Here is a 23,426-nt window from a genome sequence, read left to right on the forward strand (position 1 = left end):
TACTACCCCAAATTATTCCATATTCCATTACTTACCAATGTCGTTAAGAAGAACGCATATCTCTGTTTTGGAAAATCTAAATCCACAATCTGAACACACATTTAATTCCGAGTGTGTGTATATTTTGCATCGGGAAGGGATACAAAATATTTTTTTCCAAAAAAGTGATATATTCTTGGTGGCAATACACTACATAACAAACCACTAAATTATGTTGAAGTATAGTTATGATGCATGTCGTTCCAATGCGACTTTAAATTCCCTGTGATTGTCGGGTGATTTACTTACTTTTTATCCTGTTTAAAACGTCTATTGTTTATTAAACATTCAAGTAATGTTTTCTAAACGGCTTTAATTACTGGTAGGCCTATAATTTTCTTGTTTTTTTGTTTGTTTGTGTTTAAGCAAAACGCTTAACAATGGACGTTCTGCACTAAACTTACCGTGGGTATAAAACCTTGACACATTATTTTGCGTTATAAGCCTTTAAGTTTGCCACTGATACACAGAGAGGCAAAGTAAGCTGTTAATTTAGGAGTAAGTGTAATATCCGCCGCTCTCAAATGCGTAGGAACATATTCAACAAAGAAAATGATGTTACTTAGAATTACATATCGTGGTAATAATATTGCAAAATGTATTTGAATAATAATAATAATTTATTCTTTACAACGAGGTTTATTTTTAAAGTTCATTATACAGAAGCTGTGTACGTTATAATAATTGAAACGATCTTGAATATATAAACATCAATCAGCAATTAATGTGACAACCATAGGTATTATAAAGTTATACAGTGTGAAAGTTATTGGGATACGCACTCAACTAAGAAAATTAATTTATTTTTCACAATGAAACTTATTTTTAATTTAAGAAATTGTCTTTAATTCATCGTAATGAATTGTTGAATTAATGATAGTGTAAAAATAATTACAGATATCTTGAGATAAAAATACAATATAGAATACTGTTTCCATCTACCAATATTTACAAATTGTTTGTTGACCAGCCTTTGTTCAACTTCATTATTTACTTTTAACAAATAAAATGTTTTGTTTTAGTTATTCTTCCATCGATTTTCATCTCTTTCACTCTACTTACAACAGATCACTATATTTCTCTCTTCACTTGCTAGCTTCGTGAGTCGCTTATTGTTCTAAACTTGAGATAATTGTGTGCTTGATCTACATTTGTAACATTGCGCTTATCTTTCCAAATATTTTGAGGTTTGGAATATCTGTATCATTAGATATAATTTTCAAAACAAGCTTAGCTTCTGAGAGACAAATTATCATATAATTTAAATCATTGACTAAATCTGATACTTCAAAAACATTAGATTGCAAATTTATTTGAACGCTTCTAAAGTTGTCTACAAAGGTGTCTGTGATTTTTGGTGTCTTGAACAGTTCTGCATAAGACCTTATAAATATACTAAGATTCACAAAACATTAAAAAATTGTGCACATCACTTCATCTTCTAATAAACCTTCCCTTGTTTTTTGTTTAAGTTGACCATTACATTTAATACAAAATAGTGAAATTTTTGCACTAAAGTATTACTTTAAAATTCAAACAACTTCTGGTTTATTTGTTCAGAAGGCTTAGATTAATATTTGTTAGCCTTAATACGATTTTGGTAGTTCTGGTTTGGAATTAGAAGAATTAGCAATAAATTAAAACTCAGGACACCTTTTGTAACTTGCTACTTCTAATTCAAATACTCCGGGTTAACGCAATAACAACTGATATTCAGTGAGTTTGTCTAGTGACGTTAGTGCATATTATTAATTGTTTGATATTTAACACATTGCAACATGCTAGTTTGAACTCATTTACTCGAAACTACACAAATTTGTTGATCAAGATCTTCAATATTCCTTGGCTTTCATTATCATTATTACAAATCATTTTAATTTCCTTTTTTACACTTCTAGCACAGGAAAGTATTCCACAGTGACTAGTTTTAAAACTTAGCCTCTCACGTTACAGGAAAACTCCAAATACTGGCATATCCAAACCAACACCTTTAAAATGTATCCCAATTTTTGTTTTATATTATTAAATAAAAATAAATTTCGCACCTGACATGGTTTGGCATTTCTTAGTATCTTACAAATTGACAGTTCATGATATTCATTATAATTTGGAATGTTATAAGCCATTACAGCTAAAGTGCTGTTAAAGACTGTCTTTAGCCTCAAACTAAGAAAGAAGCCATATTTTTGATAGTACCTCTGTTATCGAATGTGCCTAAGGATAATAAATTTTAGATAGGCTAAAGACTGTAACCAAGTGTTTGATTCACGACAATATATTTTAGTTGCGTACTTGGTATTTGTTTATCTTCAGAAACTCTGTCCACTAGTCCAAGATATAGATGTCATTAAGCGTGGAATTTTATTGTCAGAGATATACATATTGATTGTGTTATTATGATTTCTCATCCTTTTTTGACAGATTTAACAATAATACTTCATGAAAAGGAAAGAACTACTTGCAGTTGCTGTACTTGTCGAATAATATCTTCACTACTTGCATAATAGGACGTTCATTATTCGAATAGATCATGCATTACTGGAATAGTTCATTAACTTCAAAAATCGAGAAGGAATCATTTACTGCGGTTCTTCACAGGTGACAAGCTTGGAACTGTAAGGGAAGCAACTAAATGATCCAAATCTAGCTTGGGTGGTACATGACATGCAACAATGTGGAGGGTGATGCTTGTAGATTAATGAATGTAACGTGAACACTTGTATTAACAATTTCGTGATGGTGTTTGTACTAATGCTATGAACCATTTAAGCATGTACTGGCATAGATTAATTTTAAGTAATTTAAGTAGGAGATAGTTCAGAAATTTCATGATACAGAGAACAATAAGTTGTTAGGTGTGTCACTGCCAAAATGTGAAACCTTTTGTTTTTCTAACGTTTTTTTTTTTCATTGAAATATTGATACGTGGTGTAAACATAGCACAGCAATATGCCTGAGAACTTACAATACTAAAACCCGGGTTTCGATTCCATGGGGGACTGAAGACACATATCCCTTTGTGGAGCTTTGTGCTTAACTACAAATAAATAAACTAGAAAATAGCTGGGCAAGAGAGTCGTAAGTATTCTCCTTTGTAAATTACTTGTATTTTAATCTAGTCTGACCAGAAACCGATATATGTTGGTCGTGATTGAATATTTCAAGTTGACCAAAGCCTACCTGTTGATCGATACTCCAACACAGTTCACTGTTGACAAATTGGCTGATCAGTGGATGGCATAGTTTGAGCAGCCTAGACAAATGAAGGAGTAAACTTTAATAGATGTTTGTTTGTAGAATTGTCTAAGGTATTAGTTGTGATAAAAACATGCACTTGACAATACCATGTTCACTCATACGGATCGACAAAACGAGTTATCTAAACAGTCCAGTTTACGTTGGACGATATTTTCATAACACGATAAAATAACTAAAGTTTGATTTTGCAAGCTAGGCGTATCTTTTATATATCCTGCCACGATAATACCTCAATTTAGTTCTTATTTAGGTTATTACAAAGCTTAGTCTGTCACACTATGATTAGTAGTGATCTCACGATGCGTGAATGAATGTTCAATTTGATGAGAATGTAAAGACATATGTTACTGTGGGATGTTTGGTACGTGGTTGTATGAAGAATTAGATTGATATTATAGGAGTGGAATCAAAAAGTATTAGAGTATTTTACAAACAAACAATATCGAATCGCCTGATGAAGAGGAATATCATTTAGATATCTGTTTGGCTGTTTTAGGTGGGTCAAATGAATGTGAGATGGTTCAGGACTTGGAGTTCATAAAATAATGTCCAATATGGTATGGCTGGGATTGAGGAACAGTTAGGTTGGTGTTTCGAGCCAGAAATCAATATATTTGTAGAATCTGAATACTAAAAGATAGCCATTGAGTTAGAGCCGATGGTTAATATCTACAGTATATTTTGTCTTTACCTTTAATGTTGCAGATGGAGCAATTATGAGACAAAAAATGCAGTAAACAATTACATCAACCACTGAAAGGATGATTAGTGATCCTTATCTTCTAAGCTGCCTACTAGAGGGTTTTAGTGTTCTGAAGTTACTGCGCACAACGACAGAATATAGTCTAAGTGGTCTAAAACAAATCAGTTACTTCAACATTATTCCATATATACACTTTGAAACATTCAAGTGATGTCTGGATTATAAGAGGGTTTGTTTATTTATTAGCAAAGGCCTGAAATTAATGTTCTCAATTCTACAAGTACTTTACTTCAACCTTGAAGTTAAAAAGAGTGTGTAGTGTCAAATAGTATGATTTACATTTCATTATGTTTATTTTATATAAGTCAACAGTAAATATTGTAGCAAATCATCTTTTAGTTCAAATGATAAATACGTGTTGATGTTGGTTAATTGTTGTATTTTTTCTCCATTATATCTTAACAACAAAGAGTTCCAGTTTTGCTTTTTTCAAGGGTGATTCAGTACCCCACCATAAAATCATTTTAACATCTATATCAGTACTTCCAAGTTATAAAATAATCTGAAGCATACATAATGATGGACTATACATCATTCTGATGTTGGGATTGGTGATTTCCCACATTAACATTAATAACAGAAAGATCTGGACATCTATGTGTTAAAATCTCACTGTTAGTTTCTATCCATTATTTACAAAGAGCTCTAACAGTGACTAGTTAATTAAAGTACATTATGGACATTCTGATTTCAAGTTAAATACAACAGTAAATACAATAAAAACAACGAAACATACAGCGTATGTAAACATCTACATACGCATACATTTATGTCTGCAGTATTTAAAAAGAGGGTAAGACCGTGAGGATCAGGCTCCTAACAAAGAAACTCGTTAACAATAATCTATATTTATGCGTAACAAATAGTCAATGACTGCAAGTTTGTAGAACAACAATGGGAAAACTGGTCTTTTCCTAGAAAGATTGAAATTACGACAAACTATTCATAATTAGGTCGATCTGAAGCGATGGGCGTGGTAAACCATTTACCTTGTAACAGAAAATCATTCAAAGTCGTACAACTCTCATTAGCATCAAATAACATTTTTTTCTTTAATACAAAGTATATATTAATAAAATTTTCTGTTGTCTATCTCATTTTTTAGAGTTTCATGAGAGAAATGGCCTAGCGAGTTGGGTATTGGGTTCTTCCAGCTTCATACTTTAACTGCTATATTTTTTTTTAGAAAAATAATTCAGTAATGCATTAGTGCTCATTTTTAAACAAGCTTAGTCTGCGTTTATTAATAAAATCTTTGTAAATTAAACCGCTAAGCAAAACCAAGCAATACTTTGTGCAGTGTGGTGAGGAAACGGTATGAAATTCCTGTTGATGACGAGGTGTGACAACAAAACTACATACATAGGTCAAATGGCTTTAAATATATCATTTCAAAACAAGACCAGGTTAATGTACAGAAAAAATACGTTATTAGGTCGTAGAGCTTAAGAGTCTTTAAAAATAAATAAAACAAAACTAAAACATAGAGAAAGAAAAAAGGCCTGGCATGGCCAAGCGCGTAAGGCGTGCGACTCGTAATCCGAGGGTCGCGGGTTCGCGCTAAACATGCTCGCCCTCCCAGCCGTGGGGGCGTATAATGTTACGGTCAATCCCACTATTCGTTGGTAAAAGAGTAGCCCAAGAGTTGGCGGTGGGTGGTGATGACTAGCTGCTTTCCCTCTAGTCTTACACTGCTAAATTAGGGACGGCTAGCACAGATAGCCCTCGAGTAGCTTTGTGCGAAATTCCAAAACAAACAAGACTTTTCTTCTTATCCACTGACATTTACTCATTATAAATTACTGTAACTTATTAACATTTTCAATTAAAAACTATTTTGACAAGTCATCACAAGTATCAAAATTTAATTCGAGTTACTTACATATACCTATAAATATGAGATACAACTCATGTACAATGCATCTTCAATCCTTATTTGTAACTACTTGTAACTTTTAAAACCGTTTTGTAATGTTAATACATTTTGAACATTGTTAAATGGCAACAGTCAAGTAACGTAATTCAGGAAATATTTTCGAAACTATTAAATACAATAATTGAATGCATGTTGATTATCTTAAAAACTAGAATAAAGGTTTATAAACTAAAAATAATAATAATCTGTGTAACATTTATAATTAAGATATGATTATAATAGATTTATTACAGAAAGTTGGATTAAAGTAGCTCACCAAAGAATATTTAATTTAAAAATTTAGGTAATAATTTATATTTAAAATTTAATTTGATTCACTTCACATTTACTGCGCAAAATGTATACAAAATGTAAACTTATTACAACACTATCGTTGCATTTGATAAGTGACTATTGTTTGTTTTCTACCAGTTTTTCTATTTACTAATTCAAATTTGCAGTACTTCAAAACTAGGCTACACACAATTTGAATTTACGAAAATTTTATCGAAGAAGAATTTTACCATAAGTATTTACATTGAATTTATAGTTAACTTTTGAGTGATTCGTGGCTTATAGGCTTTAATTTCTAATATTTTTAATCATTAGGGTTATGTAACATAAAGATTTAGTATATCACCACTTCGACAGACAACAACAACTCGATTAATACTTCGTTCTCCAAGGTAGGAGAAAGCCTGATCTTGAAAGTCCAATACTCAGTTGTGGTGAGATTCAGTTTAGAAATTAATGTTCGATGCTTCTACTGCGGATCACGTAGGGCAGCAAGATTCCTAGTGATATGATTATCATTCCCAGGACGTTGATAACGATGCCCTGTTCACGTAGATCCTTGTAATCTTCCTTTCCGTCTTTACCACTAATAAAGAAATAAGTTATGCTTAACGATTTACGTTATAGATGAACTAATTACATTTAAAAATTGGGAGAAACGAAATAAAGGAACAATAATGCATTATTTATGGTCATAGATGGTCTTATATGTTGGGCAAACTTGGTAACTGTTCGGGACCCCACACGTGGAAGGGTCGCCGATGTTATGCTTTTTAATCTACTTAGGTTTCTTATCATTATGGGGCTCCATTTACTGAATTATCCCCAAAGATCCAGAATGACTAAGACCACCCCTGTTTATGATAGCCTGAACACCTGCACTTACCCCATCTTATTTTGTCGAAAGGTGAGTCCAGCAATGGCTGAACAATCGCGTAAAGACTGTCATTTGTTTTGAACTGAAGAGTCAATATAAGACTCAACCTACTCTAAATACACAGGTGAACCCGAATAAGGTTGCCATATGTGTAAGTTCACGTAATTACTTTCCTACTCTGTTAATTAAGAACGTTATGTGCAGACTAAGTAGTGTTCTCCAGCAGTACAGTTTTACTTAAACACTGAAATAACATGGTTTCAAACTTACACTAAGTTTCTGTTTCAGCAGATTGTGCCATTACCAGCTTATAAACCGAATTATATCCCCTACTGGTGTAGTGGTAGGCCTGAAGGCTTATAATAGTAACATGCAGGTTTCGATACTCGTGGTGAGCACAGTGCCCACTGTGTAGCTTCGAGCTTAACAAATAAAATAGATTATAATCTTAATGTTACAAAAGAAACTTTTAACATAGGATGCTAAGATAAAGACGCTTTTCTTCCATTACTTAAATAATGGGAAATTAATGTAAAACTTTCTTTGTTTTGAAGAGATTAGCCACTTTACTACAATATACTGTCACTCCCTCATGGCACTCGCAAGTAGAATATTGTAAAAATGGGTAATTACATTTATAATAATTAAATAATATAGATCACTTACTAAACAAAACAAAAAAATCATAACAATACTTTCTCAGCTGACACTTAACAAACATATAGGGCCCGGCATGTCCAAGCGTGTTAATGCGTGCGACTCGTAATCTGAGGGTCGCGAGTTCGCATCCCGATCGCGCCAAACATGCTTGCCCTTTCAGCCGTGGGGGCGTTATACTGTTACGGTCAATCCCACTATTCGTTGGTAAAAGAGTAGCCCAAGAGTTGGCGGTGGGTGGTGATGACTAGCTGCTTTCCTTCTAGTCTTACACTGCTAAATTAGGGACGGCTAGCACAGATAGCCCTCGTGTAGTTTTGTACAAAATTCAAAAAACAAACAAACAAACATACTTTCTGAGAGTAAAAACTAAAATGGCATTTCTAATGAGTCAAAAAGAATTATTTTCGCATAGTTAAATAACAAAATTTACAAATAATATCTAACAATATCTGATCAGATTAACACGTAGGAAAAAGTATCAACTATATGTATATTATATATATCTACAGTTGAAACATTTGTTTTGCGGAAAGAAACCTGCATACAACACTTCAGTGGATAAGGAGGGAAGGTTCGAAACAAAGAACAACAAAAACTGGGTCAAATTTGTAAAGGTACAAACAAGAAATAACTTCAAAGTTTCTTAACTCGATGCTTTGTTTTACATAAGTAACACGCTAGTTCTGCGCTAACTAAAGTAGGAACTGAGGATCATGCCAAGTATTTTCGAGTATTAAAACAAGTACTGTTAGAAACAGCGACATTAGCTTATTTGATGACAAATTATCATTTTATACTGAAATAGGTGCCACTATAGTGAAATAAAGGCTGTGATATCACGAGTGCACACTTGCACTGAGAAAGTAATAGCACAGGCAAGTTGTCTTTTTTCTAACATAATTGAGTCCGGTATGGCCATGTGGTTAGGATGCTAGACTCGCAATCTGACGGTCGCAGGTTCGAATCCTCGTTCAAACATACTCACCCGTTCAGCTGAGGAAGCGTTATAATGTTATAAAAGACTATAATGTTTGTAAAATATTAGACTAATAGTTGGCAGTGGGTGGATGATGACTAAATGCATTCCTCCTAGTCTTTCACTGCCAAATTAGAGACAGCTAGCGGAGATAACTCTTGTGCAGCTTTGCCCAAAATTCAAACAAACTGAAGGAAAATATTAGAGAATGAAAAAACAACTACATAATAAATGAATGTCGCCAATTTTGACTTCATTTCTTTAAGTCACACGCTAAATCCTTTCTTGGCCGGATCTCTCACATCTCACGTGTTTTTATTAAAGACACATTAGTTCTTATCATGTTGTACTCGAGTACATCGTACTTATATATCATTCAAAAAAGTTAATTAAAAACATTTAGTATTAGGTTTGCAGTTTCGTAAAACACTCAAAAACTGTTATGGTTAACGTTAGTTTTAAAGGAATAATTCTGATATGTTGTATAGTGTTTGGTGGTTTAGTAAGGCTGTTTCTCTTTTTGGTTATGAGCAGAGGTGTGATGGAAACACTTGTACTTTCCTATTGTCGGAACGCTGTATTGACACTACTTCGGACTTTTTAAAACCATGTTTAGTAAAATGTTTTCAAGCGTATTTCTTGAAAAAAGGTAACTTACACTTATAGTTGGCCCAAACAGTACTTATTTAGCAGGTTAATAATATTTATGCTCGGTATCAAGGGCATCACTTTAAAGAACTTTGTAATCCTATAAATACCGTTTTACGCCTCTTTTGTATCATTTGTTAAAATGTCATATTAAATAACAACCCTAACGCAAGGAATAATACTACCTCCAGATCGGGTTTGTAACTCTCATTACTGTCAGAAGGTATGTCAAGATTCTGTCTGTGTTGTCTTTAGACAGACGCAATGATAAATAGATGCACTGAAAGATGCTTTCTGGGTTAACTTATTAGACCTCGCTTCTAAATACTAGTAAATCATGTGGATGATAAAATCAGACTAAGCCTACTTCTAGCACTCAGCCAGAGGAATTCACTTGTCATTTCTGAATGGATAACGAAGGTTGAAATGGGAGAGATTTCTGATGCATGTAGACAGTGTTTTGTTGCAGTTTATGTTAATTGTTAAAACCTAAGAATGATTCTTGAATGAATAATATGTACAGGTTTGAAATCGAAACACGTAGTGTGTGCATTTATGTATTTATCGGCGAAATTATTTATTTATATTGTATTGTTTACTGGATCAAAGTAGCTTGAAACGTACCCTAACCTGCACCAAAAATAAAACTCTATTGTTGTTTAAGTTTTGTATTGTATTTTCTTATGTTTTGTGTTAATTCCTGCAAGACAGCTACACCACTTTCTGTGCTGGCTAAAGCTAAAACACGTTCTACATGAACAGAAAACCCTAACAAAAGATTTAATCACTATTATGCATGTTTTCAATATATATTCCAGACTTCAGCGCTTCAGCAACATAACTTGCATAGCCAATACTATTACAATCACCTGCTCTTCCAGATAAAAAGAAAGGCAGGATTGAAATTCACTGAATGATCCATTGGAAAATGCCATGAATTTCATAGATAGTGAAATGATATCTACACATAGTTGTGGTAGGACCACAAGATCTCAAGAAACATGCTTTACAATGTTAGATGGAGATTCATCAACATATGCTTTAATGACCTCCACCCCGGTGATAGAACACCAGTGACAAAGCCAACACATAACTCCAAATTCCCAGCTCATTACACCCTTCAGTAGACTACTTGATTGAAATATTATAGTCAGACTCTGATAGCAGTTGCGCGAGAAATAGGAGAGACCAGGGGCCAGGATGGCCGCAATGGAAATGGTCAATAGCAAAAGAGATCCAACATAGACAAAGTACATCACATGAAAAACCAAATCTTCAAATATGAATTCTACGTTCATTTTAGAAAATCTGTTGTTTTAGTGAATTGACATTCCGTATTACCCGAGAGTAAAATGTCTTTTCTAAAACTGAATTGCTTTATATATATATTATTTCCACGAACAGGTGTTAGCTATATGAAAAGTGTATTTCGAAAACCTGTTCATAAGTCATACCAAGGCATTTATTTATTTTCTAAAAGGCTGGGGATAGCCTAATTATCTCAAGTTATTTCACCTAAGTTTGAAAACTAATAAAGTTTCATTAATCTCCTCTTTCTTGTGCAGTACAAAAATAGTTTCTCGAGCATGTTAAATTAAAACTACCTTGGATTTTTTGTGAAATTGAATTTCATTTTTTCATTTTTTCATTTTTCATTAATTTTTTTCTATGTGACTGAAAAGTATTTTCTTTGAAGTAATGAGAAATAAACGCATTTTCATAGAGAATTTGCTATGAAGCTAAAAAGAAGTTTAATCTAAAAATGTTTTATTAAACACAAGATTGTTTCGTTAATCTTTCTGTTAACTATTTCACGTATGACTGAAATAAATGTTTCCTTAATTTCTTAAGTCTAGAAATATTTCACTCAAGCTTTAACGTAAAACAAAAAATGTTTTACTAAAGTATTGAATTCATACTGATGGAATGCGCCGCTAATATATGCTGTAGGTAAACGTGTATTACGTTCATTTACATAAAAGACATTCATTTATTGTATATAAATCATATATTATGGTATCGCGTTGTGCACAGTGATATTTTAGCTATATTAAGAGATTTATCTATGTAATGCAGTTTAACCCATGCCAAGGGATTGGTTTGGTTTGAATTTTGCACATAGCTACTCAAAGGCTATCTGTGATAGCCGTCCCTAATTTTGCAGTGTAAGACTAGAGGGAAGGCAGCTAGTCATCACCTCCCACCGCCAACTCTTGGGCTACTCTTTTACCAACGAATAGTGGGATTGACCGTAACATTATACGCCCCTACGGCTGAAAAGGCAAGCATGTTTGGTGTGATGGGGATCCGAACCCGCGACTCTTAGATTATGAATCGAGTGCCTTAACCATCTGGCCATGCCAGGGTTATGCCAAAGGATACTATATACATATATATATATATAATTCATTCAATTGTATTATATAATGTTTCATACTAGCATATACCTGCAAAACATTTACAGTCTCTATTGTAATAGTACTTCTTTAAATACAGCATATGTAGAATAATACAAAAGAATTATAATCACAGGTACAAAAATCTACAATTCTACTTGTCTTACGCCTAACATTAGTTAAGCTTTTACAGTCTATATTTGATAAAGAGATAAATTAACATTCTATCTTGTGCACGTGTTTGCTTTAGTGTAGATAGGTCTCCTATCAATAAAGAAGTTTATAAAGTTATTATATGACCTAATGTTAGACTTTTTTTTAAAACTTTGATGAGTGTTTAAATGTTATACAAAATGACTATTAATGTATCTTTACATCCATTGAAATAAAGTGCGCTCACATATTCAGGACTGTTATTGCAGATTATGTTACGCTAGCAGATGCAAATTTAAAGGCAATTTTTACTCAAAATATCAATTAATAAATAATAAATCTGCAGTAAACCCAATCTCTTGGATCAACGAGTTTATGCAACATGATTATCTAGTGAACAGTTCACAACTGTCTTTTGATTATCTAGTGAACAGTTTATAAATGTCTTTTGTCAATGACTTAAATAAAACTGCATTTTGTTTAGCAAAAGAAGATTAAAAAATGCACTGTTGACAAGTTTTTGACCTTCAATGGAATACTTCAATCCAGCAAGTTAGAGCGACCGGCTTTGCTAAGCAGCTGCTAAGGTGTTTTCCGCTAGCTGCCACTGTTTATTGTCATTGAGCGCAATGAAAGTATGTTATGGAAGTGAATGATCTTTACCACTTGGCATTTCTATAAGCATCAAAAGCGAAATATTCAGTGCAATATATTCTACATGGTACAGTAAAATCATGGATGTATGTAATACAGAGATGAATATATATATATATATACGTGTATATATATATATCACGAACAACAACAACAAATATATATACTCAAACACATTTTTATTTTATGCAATTTTTTCGTTGTATTCCTATCTTCGAAATATTTCTTTAAATCAATTGACGGAGGAAGTATTGCTTTTTTTCGCAAAATTTCCTCACAAAAAGAAACATTTTTGTTCGTAGTACGTTTGTATTAATACGATTTCCTATGTAAAGTGACGATGGTCATTTCTATAAACTTGTGCTATTGTGTTTTACAATAATATTGGTCATACAGAGATTTAGAAATAACTGAAGATGGTTTTCGCCATATTTGCCAATACGATGACCAGATGATGTGGGCGACAAGTGCAATCTGTGATGTTTCAATAAATAAACAGATTAATGATCTAACTCTTTTTTTATTTAGATTATTACTTAGCATAGATCTTTCAACATTAAAAGTTAAGTGTAATCGGCTTTTATTTTTATTCATATATTCATTGAGTGCGTATGTGTTATCATATTTTATTTGGTGAATAAATAAGACTCTTTTGTTTTATTGTGAAATTTTTGTCCAATCTCTTTTCTAAACTGGGTCAGATCAAAATACATTTTAACTCTGTAATAAATTTTCCACTGAACTTCTAGTTGAAGATACTACTATACCTACAAGAAATCAGTGTACCTAAGAATATCACACATGTTCTCGTTGCCTTCAATAAACCTGGCCAGATAGTTAGGGCATTATACTCATAATCTGAGAGTCGTAGGTTGGAATCTACATTACATAAAACATGCTCACCCTCTCAGTCGTGGGGCCGTCATAATGTTCATTCAATCCCACTATTCGTTGGTGAAAGAGTAGCCCAATAGTTGGCGGTGGATGGTGATGACTAATTTTCTTCTCTCTAATCTTACACTACTAAAATAGGAACTACAAGAGCAGATATTCCTCGTATAACTTTGTGCGAAATTCGCAAACAAACAAGCTTTCAATAATGTGTCATTAACTATGTTTGTCACATTAATGTATTTCATAAACATAGTCACCAACTCGAAAATTAGAGACGTTTACAAAATATTTCACAGAACTGTAAGAACTCTCATGAACTCTTCAGCAAGCAATTTTTACAATTCTAAAAAACAGGTTCCGACATCCGTGATGGGAAGAGTAGAGATAGCCCATTTTGTAGCTTTCTGCTTAGTTACGAACAAACTTTAGCAAGCTGTTAATGTTATTGATCAACAAAGGTTAATAATCTTTCTATAAAAACGTCACGTGACGATGATTCAATTTATGGTAGAGATTTTTACTCGTAATCCCACTGGTACAGCAGTAAGTCTACGGATTTACAACGCTAAAAATCAAGAATTTGATCTCATCGGTGGACTCAGCAGATAGCCCGATGTGGCTTTGCTATAAAAAAAAAAAAACACTTAACTGTAATAAAACTAAGCCCTTACGAATCATCATAGTTGCATATTTTACCATCGTCTATGTTCACTGAACCATGTATAGCTGATAAAAATATGTTGTTCCATTTTATGTAAATCGTTTGCGTTTAATAAAGGATGAAAATAAATACACATTATTTTATATATCACTTTCGAACAACTTGCTAAAGACGTAATGTCAATTGTAGTAAATCATATATATTTAAACAAAGAATAATTATTTAAGTATCCTCTTAAACGGCCTTTAATATATGACTAAGTAATGTAAATAAACCTTTATGTTATCAATATAGAAAATATCAGGGTAATATTAAAAAACACATTTAATTTAACTTACTGATCGCTTAAAAATAGGATTAATTAAAATTGTTATTGTTTTTTTTACGAAAAAACGAGAACCTCAAACTAAATGTTTTTCAATGCACTGCTAAAATCTGATTGATGATAAGTGACGTTTGACCATGATTTAATTGATCGATTGTTGACCTTGTAACAGTTTTTAAGTCACGCCTGCAACTTCACATAAAACTTGTATTTATACAAGAAAAGCCACTGAATCAGCCCACGTCACCGTATAGTAAATATATTACTGTTTATCTCACACTATATGACAAAATTAGATATCAGTAAAGAAAATAAGAAGGTTGATTGACTTGTATGTCTGGTGTGTTTTTTTAATTAAGTGACATGACTTGCAATACCACAGGCAATATTTGTAACTCTTCTATATCTGATTTACAACAATCACCAACTACTCAACATTGCCATCGCAAGCTTTACGGTCAGACTAATGGCTAACAATATTGCATAAAATTTCCCTCAAGCAAAATATTCATAATTTGATAAAGACGCAGAACCAACTGACACATTTCGGCAAAAAATACAAAACAATCTTAAATATTCTCTTTAGGAGTGAAAATTTACATAGCAAAATATTTGAAAATAAACATGTACTGAAACCATACCCTAGGGTAATCATGACTAACGCCCTCATTTGTGAAGTGAAAGCTATGGACAAAAGAAGAACACCGTCCGACTCAAAACGTCATAAATATAAAGCTGCACATACATTTTGTAGTAGACAAAGACTAGAAATCCACGTTTTAAAACCAGTAATTATTTTCATAAGAACATTAACTGACGAAATAGAAAAAAACGCAAACCTGTTTAACTACATATGTGAAGTTCCTAATACAGCATTAATAGACCTTCGACAACGTTTGCACTCTAGGAGTAGCCTTAACATCCTTCAGAGGCTTGTTTCAACGGAAATTATCATATCGGGTAGTAATGAGTAGAATCTTTATATACTTCTAAATCTCTGTAAAGCTGATGTAACTATGGAATCCATTTTTACGATCTCAAAAAAGTTCATAAATACCACATAGGGCTAACTCTTGATATTTTATATATGATATACGGTTGTTGTTGTTTGTTATTAAGCACAAAACTACCAAAGGGCTATTTGTGCTCTGTCTACCGCTATTCACTGAGAGGCATGATATACGGAGTTAAAGCCAGCTTCAGGAAGCTATATCTTCAAAGAAATACCCTCCAAAAAGTTACATTTGGTTAAAGAATAAGAAAAATTTACAGTAATGTGCAAAATTGTTAAGACAAGACAATATTTTGCCATTATTTTCATTTGATGGAGTTAATTCTCCCATACCTTTACAGAATGTAAATGTTTACACTATGATAATGCCTGACTGATCCCTGTTGACAATTGAATGTGTCTGGGTGAGAATTCCCATAGATTGTACTAGAGAACGTAATAAGGGTTCTGTTTGAAAGAACATACTGATCAAATTTATGTTTTGAAATAACTGTTGAGGTACCCCATGCAGTGTCTTAATAATATAGAAAGAAGCTACCAAATGTTGCAATGGCCCCCACAAAGCCCCGATCTCAACCCTATTAAGCAGACCTGGGATTTAATATATTAAAAACGTAATAAATCAAATTTTGTGGGAGTGTATCAGAGACAGTTGGAGTAAAGTTCTAAATTAGAGTTTGGTCAAATAAGTTAGATCAATGCCTGAAAGATTTTCTGCAGTTATTAAAGCAAAAGGGGAACATACAAAATATTAGCTCATTGTTGACTTCAATCAAGCACTTCCACCGGTTTTCTGTTGTACTATATACGAAGATTAACAAAATATTGATGTTTCACTTGTGATTTATCTTCTACTGTTGTTTACAAGTAGCCTGAAATCTAATTTTCGACTTTGGTTTAACATTTTTGCACAGTACTCTACTTTCCTGGATTTAAACAAAAAGAAACCCCCGATATTTTTCATGTATCATACTTTTTCTATAACAGACCAAGTATTTCACTACAAGCGATTATTTATCTACGGTTTCGACGTTAGATGTCTGTGATATAATGTACAAAATACTAAAATATTCCTATAGTATGTATATATATATATGTGTGTGTATAATGGCCTAATTATTAGACGCATGCGCAAGAATAGGATACCTATTTGTTATATTTTTAACACCAAAGAAAGTTTTAATTATCGAATGTTCACCCAATGCAAATTTGTGTAAATTCCATCATTTTTATTCTGTTCTAGAAACAAAGCCAGTTTAAATTATTACCCGAGACTTTTTGGTTTTAAATATATTCTTGCAAGTTGTGCTTCATTATTTAATAAGAAAAAGTAGACACCAAGAGGATGACAAACAATACCAGTTTCGCTTCATACACTACTTCATTTTTTTGGTAATTAGTTTGTTATGAATTTCGTGCAAAACTACACGAGGGCTATATGCTCTAGCCGTCTCTAAGTTAGCAGTGAAATATTAAATGGAAGACAGTTTGTATTAATTACCCACCTCCAACTCTTGTGCCACTCTTTTACCAATGATAATCACATTATAATGCTCCCACGGCTGAAAGGTTGAGCATGTCTTGTGGGGCAGAGATTCGAATCCGCGTCCTAACCACCTGACAATATTGGGTTTGGTTTGTAAATATTGGTATAAATTTATTGGTACTGAATATTTTTCACATGACTTTTATATCAATATAGTAGTCTTCCTGAACAGCTGAAAGAACCAGTTTTAATACCTGCTAGAGTTAAGAAAATTGAGCGCGAGTAACAGTGCAGATTATGTTACCGTCATATCTAAATATTGCAGGATAACCAGCCTTCAATGATATATATTTTAGAATTGGAAATTATGGTATTCTATAGGTTCTTTTTTCAGTTTCTTGAATGCTATCATTACCTTCTTGACCGTAACATCGTATAGTTGTAACCAACTTATTATAGTTTCATTTTACTTGTAGGCAAGGTGGGTTAAGGCGTTCGACTAGTAATCTGTGGATCGCGGGTTCGAATCCCCGTCGTACCAAACATGCTCGTGGGAGCGTTATAATAAGATGGTCAATCCCACTATTCGTTGGTAAAAGAATAGCACAAGTGTCGGTGGTGGGTGGCGATGACTAACTGCCTTCCCTCTAGTCTTACACTGCTAAGTTAGAGACGGCCAGCGCAGGCAGCCCTCGTGTAGCTTTTCGCGAGATTCAAAAACAAACAAACATTTTACTTGGCGATTTTTGAAATTAATTTGTACACACTACTCCTATGCTCAAATAATGATTTAGTCTGTTAAAGTAAATAAAACGCAAAATGTACTAGCACAACATTTATATAAATACTTTCAATATGCTGACATAGTGTAAAAGTAAACCTTTTAAAACAAAATATTTGAAAGAAAGACAAAACCCAAATTTCTTACTTAGTAGCAGTGGCGGCGCCAGGATATTTTCGTTGGAGGGGCTGAGGTAAACAGTGGAGGGGCTTCCCAAAATGCCATCAATATGAAGTATAGATGGTAAATTATAATAATGTAAATACCAAGGTACATTTCAGAAAGGTGTGCTATTTTGAACTGCGTTTTCAATGCAGTTTTCATTGGAAGCTCATACTCTGATTAATAATTCATTATTACAACTTAGAAATAATCTGTTTATGAAAATATGTGTATATGTAAAAGAGGCAGCTCACCTAAATTCCACCCAAGGTAATACATAATAATAAAGAAAATCAATATTAGCTTAGATTGAACATTTAATATACCATTAAGAGTAGAGCTACAAATCAAAAGAAATATAACATAAAGACATAGTTTACACAGCAGAAACGAATTATCTCATGTGAATACACTCTGAGGAAAAGTAAGGTCACTATCAGGCTAACTATCTTTCATCATGTTGTGTTTATAGTCAATATTGCTTCAAAACAATGCATCTGTTCTGGTGATTGGCAACAAATGTGTCTATAACAGTATCAATATTGAGTTGTTTTGCCCTCCTGGAGTTTACTGATATGACAGCAAGGTTGCTGGTGCGGTTGTTACCACTGCTGTTGCGCAAGTATGTCTTTAGAAGCTTCAAACTTGAGAAACTTCTATCACAGGTAGCTCAAGTGACAGGCAGGGTCACAGCGAGGCATACAAGTTTGTGGAGATCCATGAATGCATCCTTGAATGGCTCCAGCATGGTTGCAAACTCCAATGGTGTGGATACTTCTGCCCCTTTTCTTTCTTCCTGGCAATTAGCCGGTTCAACTGGTGGACCTCCACTGCGAGGTCAACCTCTGCCACACCATAGTTTGCTGCCATTCCTAAGAGTGCTTGCTTGTCCAGAAATGTGGAGTGTTTGGGGTTCAATGCAGTTGCATCCATCAGAATACTGCAGGCATCAGAGGAGAATCTTCTATTCAGCTCGTTGAACATCCTGTCTATGATGGCATGGAAGGTGTATCTCCTGGCATCTGGTGTTGGTTCATCTCTTTGGCCAGTAGTAGATGTGATTATGAATTCGTCCAGGTGTCTGGGGGCAGATCGCTGTCCACCTTGATGCACCGTCTCAGTGCGTGTTCCCACTTTCTTACATATATTCTCAGCAGTCTCTTCCAATACTTTCTATGCTGCTTCAGTCCTCATTTATGATAGACCGGAGATGACAGATTGTACTAGAAATGTATATGCAAAAACGGCTCGTTTGGGTTGAGAAAATATTTTTTACATAGAAGAGCGAACAACGTTTCGACCTTCTTCGGTCATCGTCAGGTTCACAAAGAAAGAGGTAACTGACCGGAAGCTGACCACATGTTTGAAAGGGGTTGTGTAACTGAGTGTCGGAATGTAGAGGGCGGTATTGTTGTTGTTGTTTTGAATTAAGCACAAAGCTACACAATGGGCTATCTGTGCTCTGCCCACCACGGGTATCGAAACCCGGATTTTTGCGTGTAAGTCCACAGACATACCGCTGAGCCACTGGGGGGCTAGGGGACGGTATTAGATGTTTGAATATACAATTTTATTTATTTTATTATATTAATATAGGTATAAAGGCGTTCCTTTATATTGGTTTATTTTGGGTTTAAGTTGTTGTATAAGTAAGGCTTCTTTAATTTTGCTTTGTTTATGTTTGTTTCTTTATTTAGTATTTGAGTGTTTTCTATAGTTATGTTGTGTTTATTTGACTTGCAGTGTTCGAAAACGTGTGAAGGTGACTTTTTATGTTCTTTGAATCTGGTTTCCATTTTTCTACTTGTTTTTCCAATATAGAAGTCGTGGCAGTTATCACATTGTATTTTGTAAATAACGTTGGTGTGGTGTTTGTCAGTGTAGTTTTTACATATTATAGACCTCAGTTTTGTGCCTGGGTTTTGAATAAATTTGGTATTAACTGGAATGTCATATTTTGTTACTAGTTTTTGCCAAATGTTGGTTATTTGTTTGCTGATGTCAGGAATATATGGTATACAGCAGTATATGGTTTCGTGATTTTTTGATTCGTGAGATATATTTACTTTAGTTGGTTGATTTTGCTTTCTGTCTAGGTGTGTGCGTATAATGTTTTTTACGGTTTGTGGAGGAAACTTATTGATGTTGATGAAGTATTGTTTTATTTTGTCTAATTCATCGTTAATTTTATCTGGTGAGCATAGTTTTATTGCTGTGTTTATTTGGTTTCTTAGTATGTTGAGTTTTTGTTTTGTTTCATGTGCTGAGTCCCAAGGAATGTATAGTCCAGTATGGGTGATTTTTCGGTGGATTTCTGTTTTGAATTGTGTGTCGGTTCTCGTAATTTTGAGGTTAAGAAATGATATTTGATTGCTTTCTTCCTGTTCACATGTGAAGTTAATGTTGGAATGTATAGAGTTAATGTGATTGAAAAAATTAAGTATGTGTTCTGTAGATTTGAATCCCGCAACCGTGTCATCTACATATCTGTACCAGTATAGTGGTGGCTGTAATGCTATGTTAATTGCTTGTGTTTCAACTTGTGTCATAAAAATATTGGCTAGAACTGGTGATACTGGGTTGCCCATGCTTAGGCCATTTGTTTGTATATAGTTTTGGTTGTTGAACATGAAGTTTGTCTTTGTCGTGGTGAATTCTATGAGGGTTGCTAACTGGTTACTGGGAATGTCTATTGTTGGTTTAGGGTCTCGGATACAGAGTTCTAAGGCTATCTTGCAGGCTTCAGTGGTTGGAACTTCTGTAAAGAGGGATATAACATCGAAACTGGCCATTAAGGGTTTATGATTAAGTTGATTTAGATTAGACTTGAAATTAAAAGAGTCTTTGATAAATGAGCTGGCTGATGTTACATATTTGGAGAATGCCCATGCTATGTATTTACCAAGATTGTAATTAAACGATTCATATGTGGACATTATTGGTCGTAACGGACAATCTGGTTTATGAGGTTTGGGGATGCCGTATATTTGCGGTGTGCGTGAGTCGGTTTTACGTAGGTAGGAATAAAGTGTTTGTGAAATTGTGTTGGCTAAGAACATAAAAATTCACCTTCACACGTTTTCGAACACTGCAAGTCAAATAAACACAACATAACCACAGAAAACACTCAAATACTAAATAAAGAAACAAACATAAACAAACGCAAAATTAAAGAAGCCTTACTTATACAACAACTTAAACCCAAAATAAACCAATATAAAGGAACGCCTTTATACCTATATTAATATGATAAAATAATAAAATTGTATATTCAAACATCTAATACCGCCCTCTACATTCCGACACTCAGTTACACAACCCCTTTCAAACATGTGGTCAGCTTCCGGTCAGTTACCTCTTTCTTTGTGAACCTGACGATGACCGAAGAAGGTCGAAACGTTGTTCGCTCTTCTATGTAAAAAATATTTTCTCAACCCAAACGAGCCGTTTTTGCATATACATTTCTCAACAAGTGGGTTTCTCGACATCACAGATTGTATTAGGTCTTATGCAGAGGCCAGCTGCAGGTCAGGTGACTGGAGGTGGTCTGATAGCTGTTTTGTCATCAGTAGTAGTTTTTCTATGGCCACTAGACTGGTTAGGAACTGCTGATTTAGAAGGGTGCACAGACCCTTTGATTCAGTGGCTCTGTGGACATTGTCCCCCTCCACAAGACGCTTTAGGGTTGTCACAATGGCAGGGAGGGTTCTTTTCACAGCCAGACAAGCAGCATGTTGGCAGGCTCATCTTGTGTCTGACAGTCGCTTCAACTCTATGTGCTGGTCCACGGGTTCAAGCTCCTTCTGTACCTTCAGAAATTCTTCATGCACAACCGAAGAATTTGTACAGCTTCTAACTTGTCACAAAGAACTCTGCTGCAGCCTGGACGTTGTGCACACAATCAACTAGCACAAGGTTGAGCCTGTGTGCATAGCAGTGGACATACACAGCCTGAGACACCTCTCTTCCGAACCTCTCCTGTACGCCACTGATGTGCCCTGACATGACTGCAGCTCCGTCATAGCACTGGCCAATGCAGGCATTATGGTCAATACCACATTTAGCCAGAGTCTCCATGATTTCCTTGAGCAATGAATCTGCATCCAGACCCTCAGCAGCTATGAAGTCCAGGAACTCCTCATGAAGGCTCTGTTTGTGGAGGTACCTTACCACAATGGAAAGCTGTTCTTGTTTGCTCACATCCTTTGTTTCATCCACCATTTGAGCAAAATGCTCAGCTTCCATGACCTCTTTGCTGATATCCTTCCTGATCATTCCAGCTATGATGTCAAGCAGTTCGATTTGGATATCACGGTGCGTGTACTTGGCATTGCCAGGACCACTCAGCTTCTTCTTCACAATTTCATCATACCTGGAAATCATGTCAAGAAGTTCCAGGAAATTGCCCTTGTTATCTGACTGACTACCTTCCCTTGACCTCTCTGGGTTTCATTCTGGCAGGCTGTGTAGAGCAGTTCATCTATCATGGCTCTTATGTAATGTCGGTTTTCCTCCACAGTTGTTTAGAAATATTATTTGGTCAGTTAACATGTAAGGTTATTATCTAATCATAAGTATAACATTAATTGGATTGTAAGTCACAATTTTAAGTGTATGCCACAATCATCAGTACAATTTTGGATGGCTGATACACAATGCAAAATGATCTCACAGAGGATACAACACCGACTAAATGCTTCATAGCTCTGACCTATACACAATACACTTATACGTGCATGCTATGTTTTACTTTTCAATAAAAGATAAATGAAATTAATGGGTAAATACCTGTGAAACCTTTGATTTATCAAGTAAAATCCCTGATGATCTGTTGTAACTTGAAATCAACGTGATTGTCTAATCTTCGTCAAAGCTCAAGATGGAATGGCATTACACAGGGAGCGGCAATACAGTGCATGAGTTTCAGTGCATTCAGTACGTTGCTATGGGACGCATGACACATACTTCTGTCTTAATGAAGACGCTGAGTTCTACAAATCTATGTCTCTTTTATATTAACTGTTAAGCAACAACGACGATTGTGTTTTTCATATTTTATGAATATATGTAGGTAACAATATTGGGGGGACTGAGGGTGGCTTGGCTAATTTGGGGGTCAAGCCCCCCCCCGAAGCCCTCCTGGGCGCCGCCACTGCTTAGTAGAAACAAGATGACGACATCAACACTTCGACATGCAGAATAATTTATTTATACAAAGTTGAAGGCAGGAAAATATACGTTTAAAACCTCTACATGTTTTGATGAAACAAGTTACACTATCTTAAGGAAATAAAAAAGACACACGAAGTTCCTTTATATAGACAATAAATGTACGTGTACAAATTTCACCTTGTACACTGACCCCATTTATAAAATCTATTTTCATAAACTTGCATTTCCACTGGCACAGCGGTATGTCTGCGAACTTACAACGCTACAAACCGGGTTTTGATACCCCCGGGGAGGTTAGAG

General features: G+C 34.4%; 1 protein-coding gene across 2 annotated transcripts in view; it reads right to left on the minus strand.

The window, feature by feature from the left end:
- Positions 1-6,292: 6,292 nt before the first annotated feature.
- The window catches only part of LOC143233830 (lysosomal membrane ascorbate-dependent ferrireductase CYB561A3-like), a 50,271-nt gene continuing 33,137 nt past the window's right edge, over positions 6,293-23,426 (minus strand). For both annotated transcript variants that reach the window (XM_076470565.1, XM_076470564.1), the window contains one exon: positions 6,293-6,855. In XM_076470565.1, the coding sequence (XP_076326680.1) occupies positions 6,723-6,855 (133 nt within the window). In that variant the 3' untranslated portion in view covers positions 6,293-6,722. The remainder of the gene's footprint in view (positions 6,856-23,426) is intronic.

This window comes from Tachypleus tridentatus, chromosome 12 (assembly GCF_004210375.1).
Source record: "Tachypleus tridentatus isolate NWPU-2018 chromosome 12, ASM421037v1, whole genome shotgun sequence".
NCBI lineage: Eukaryota > Metazoa > Arthropoda > Merostomata > Xiphosura > Limulidae > Tachypleus > Tachypleus tridentatus.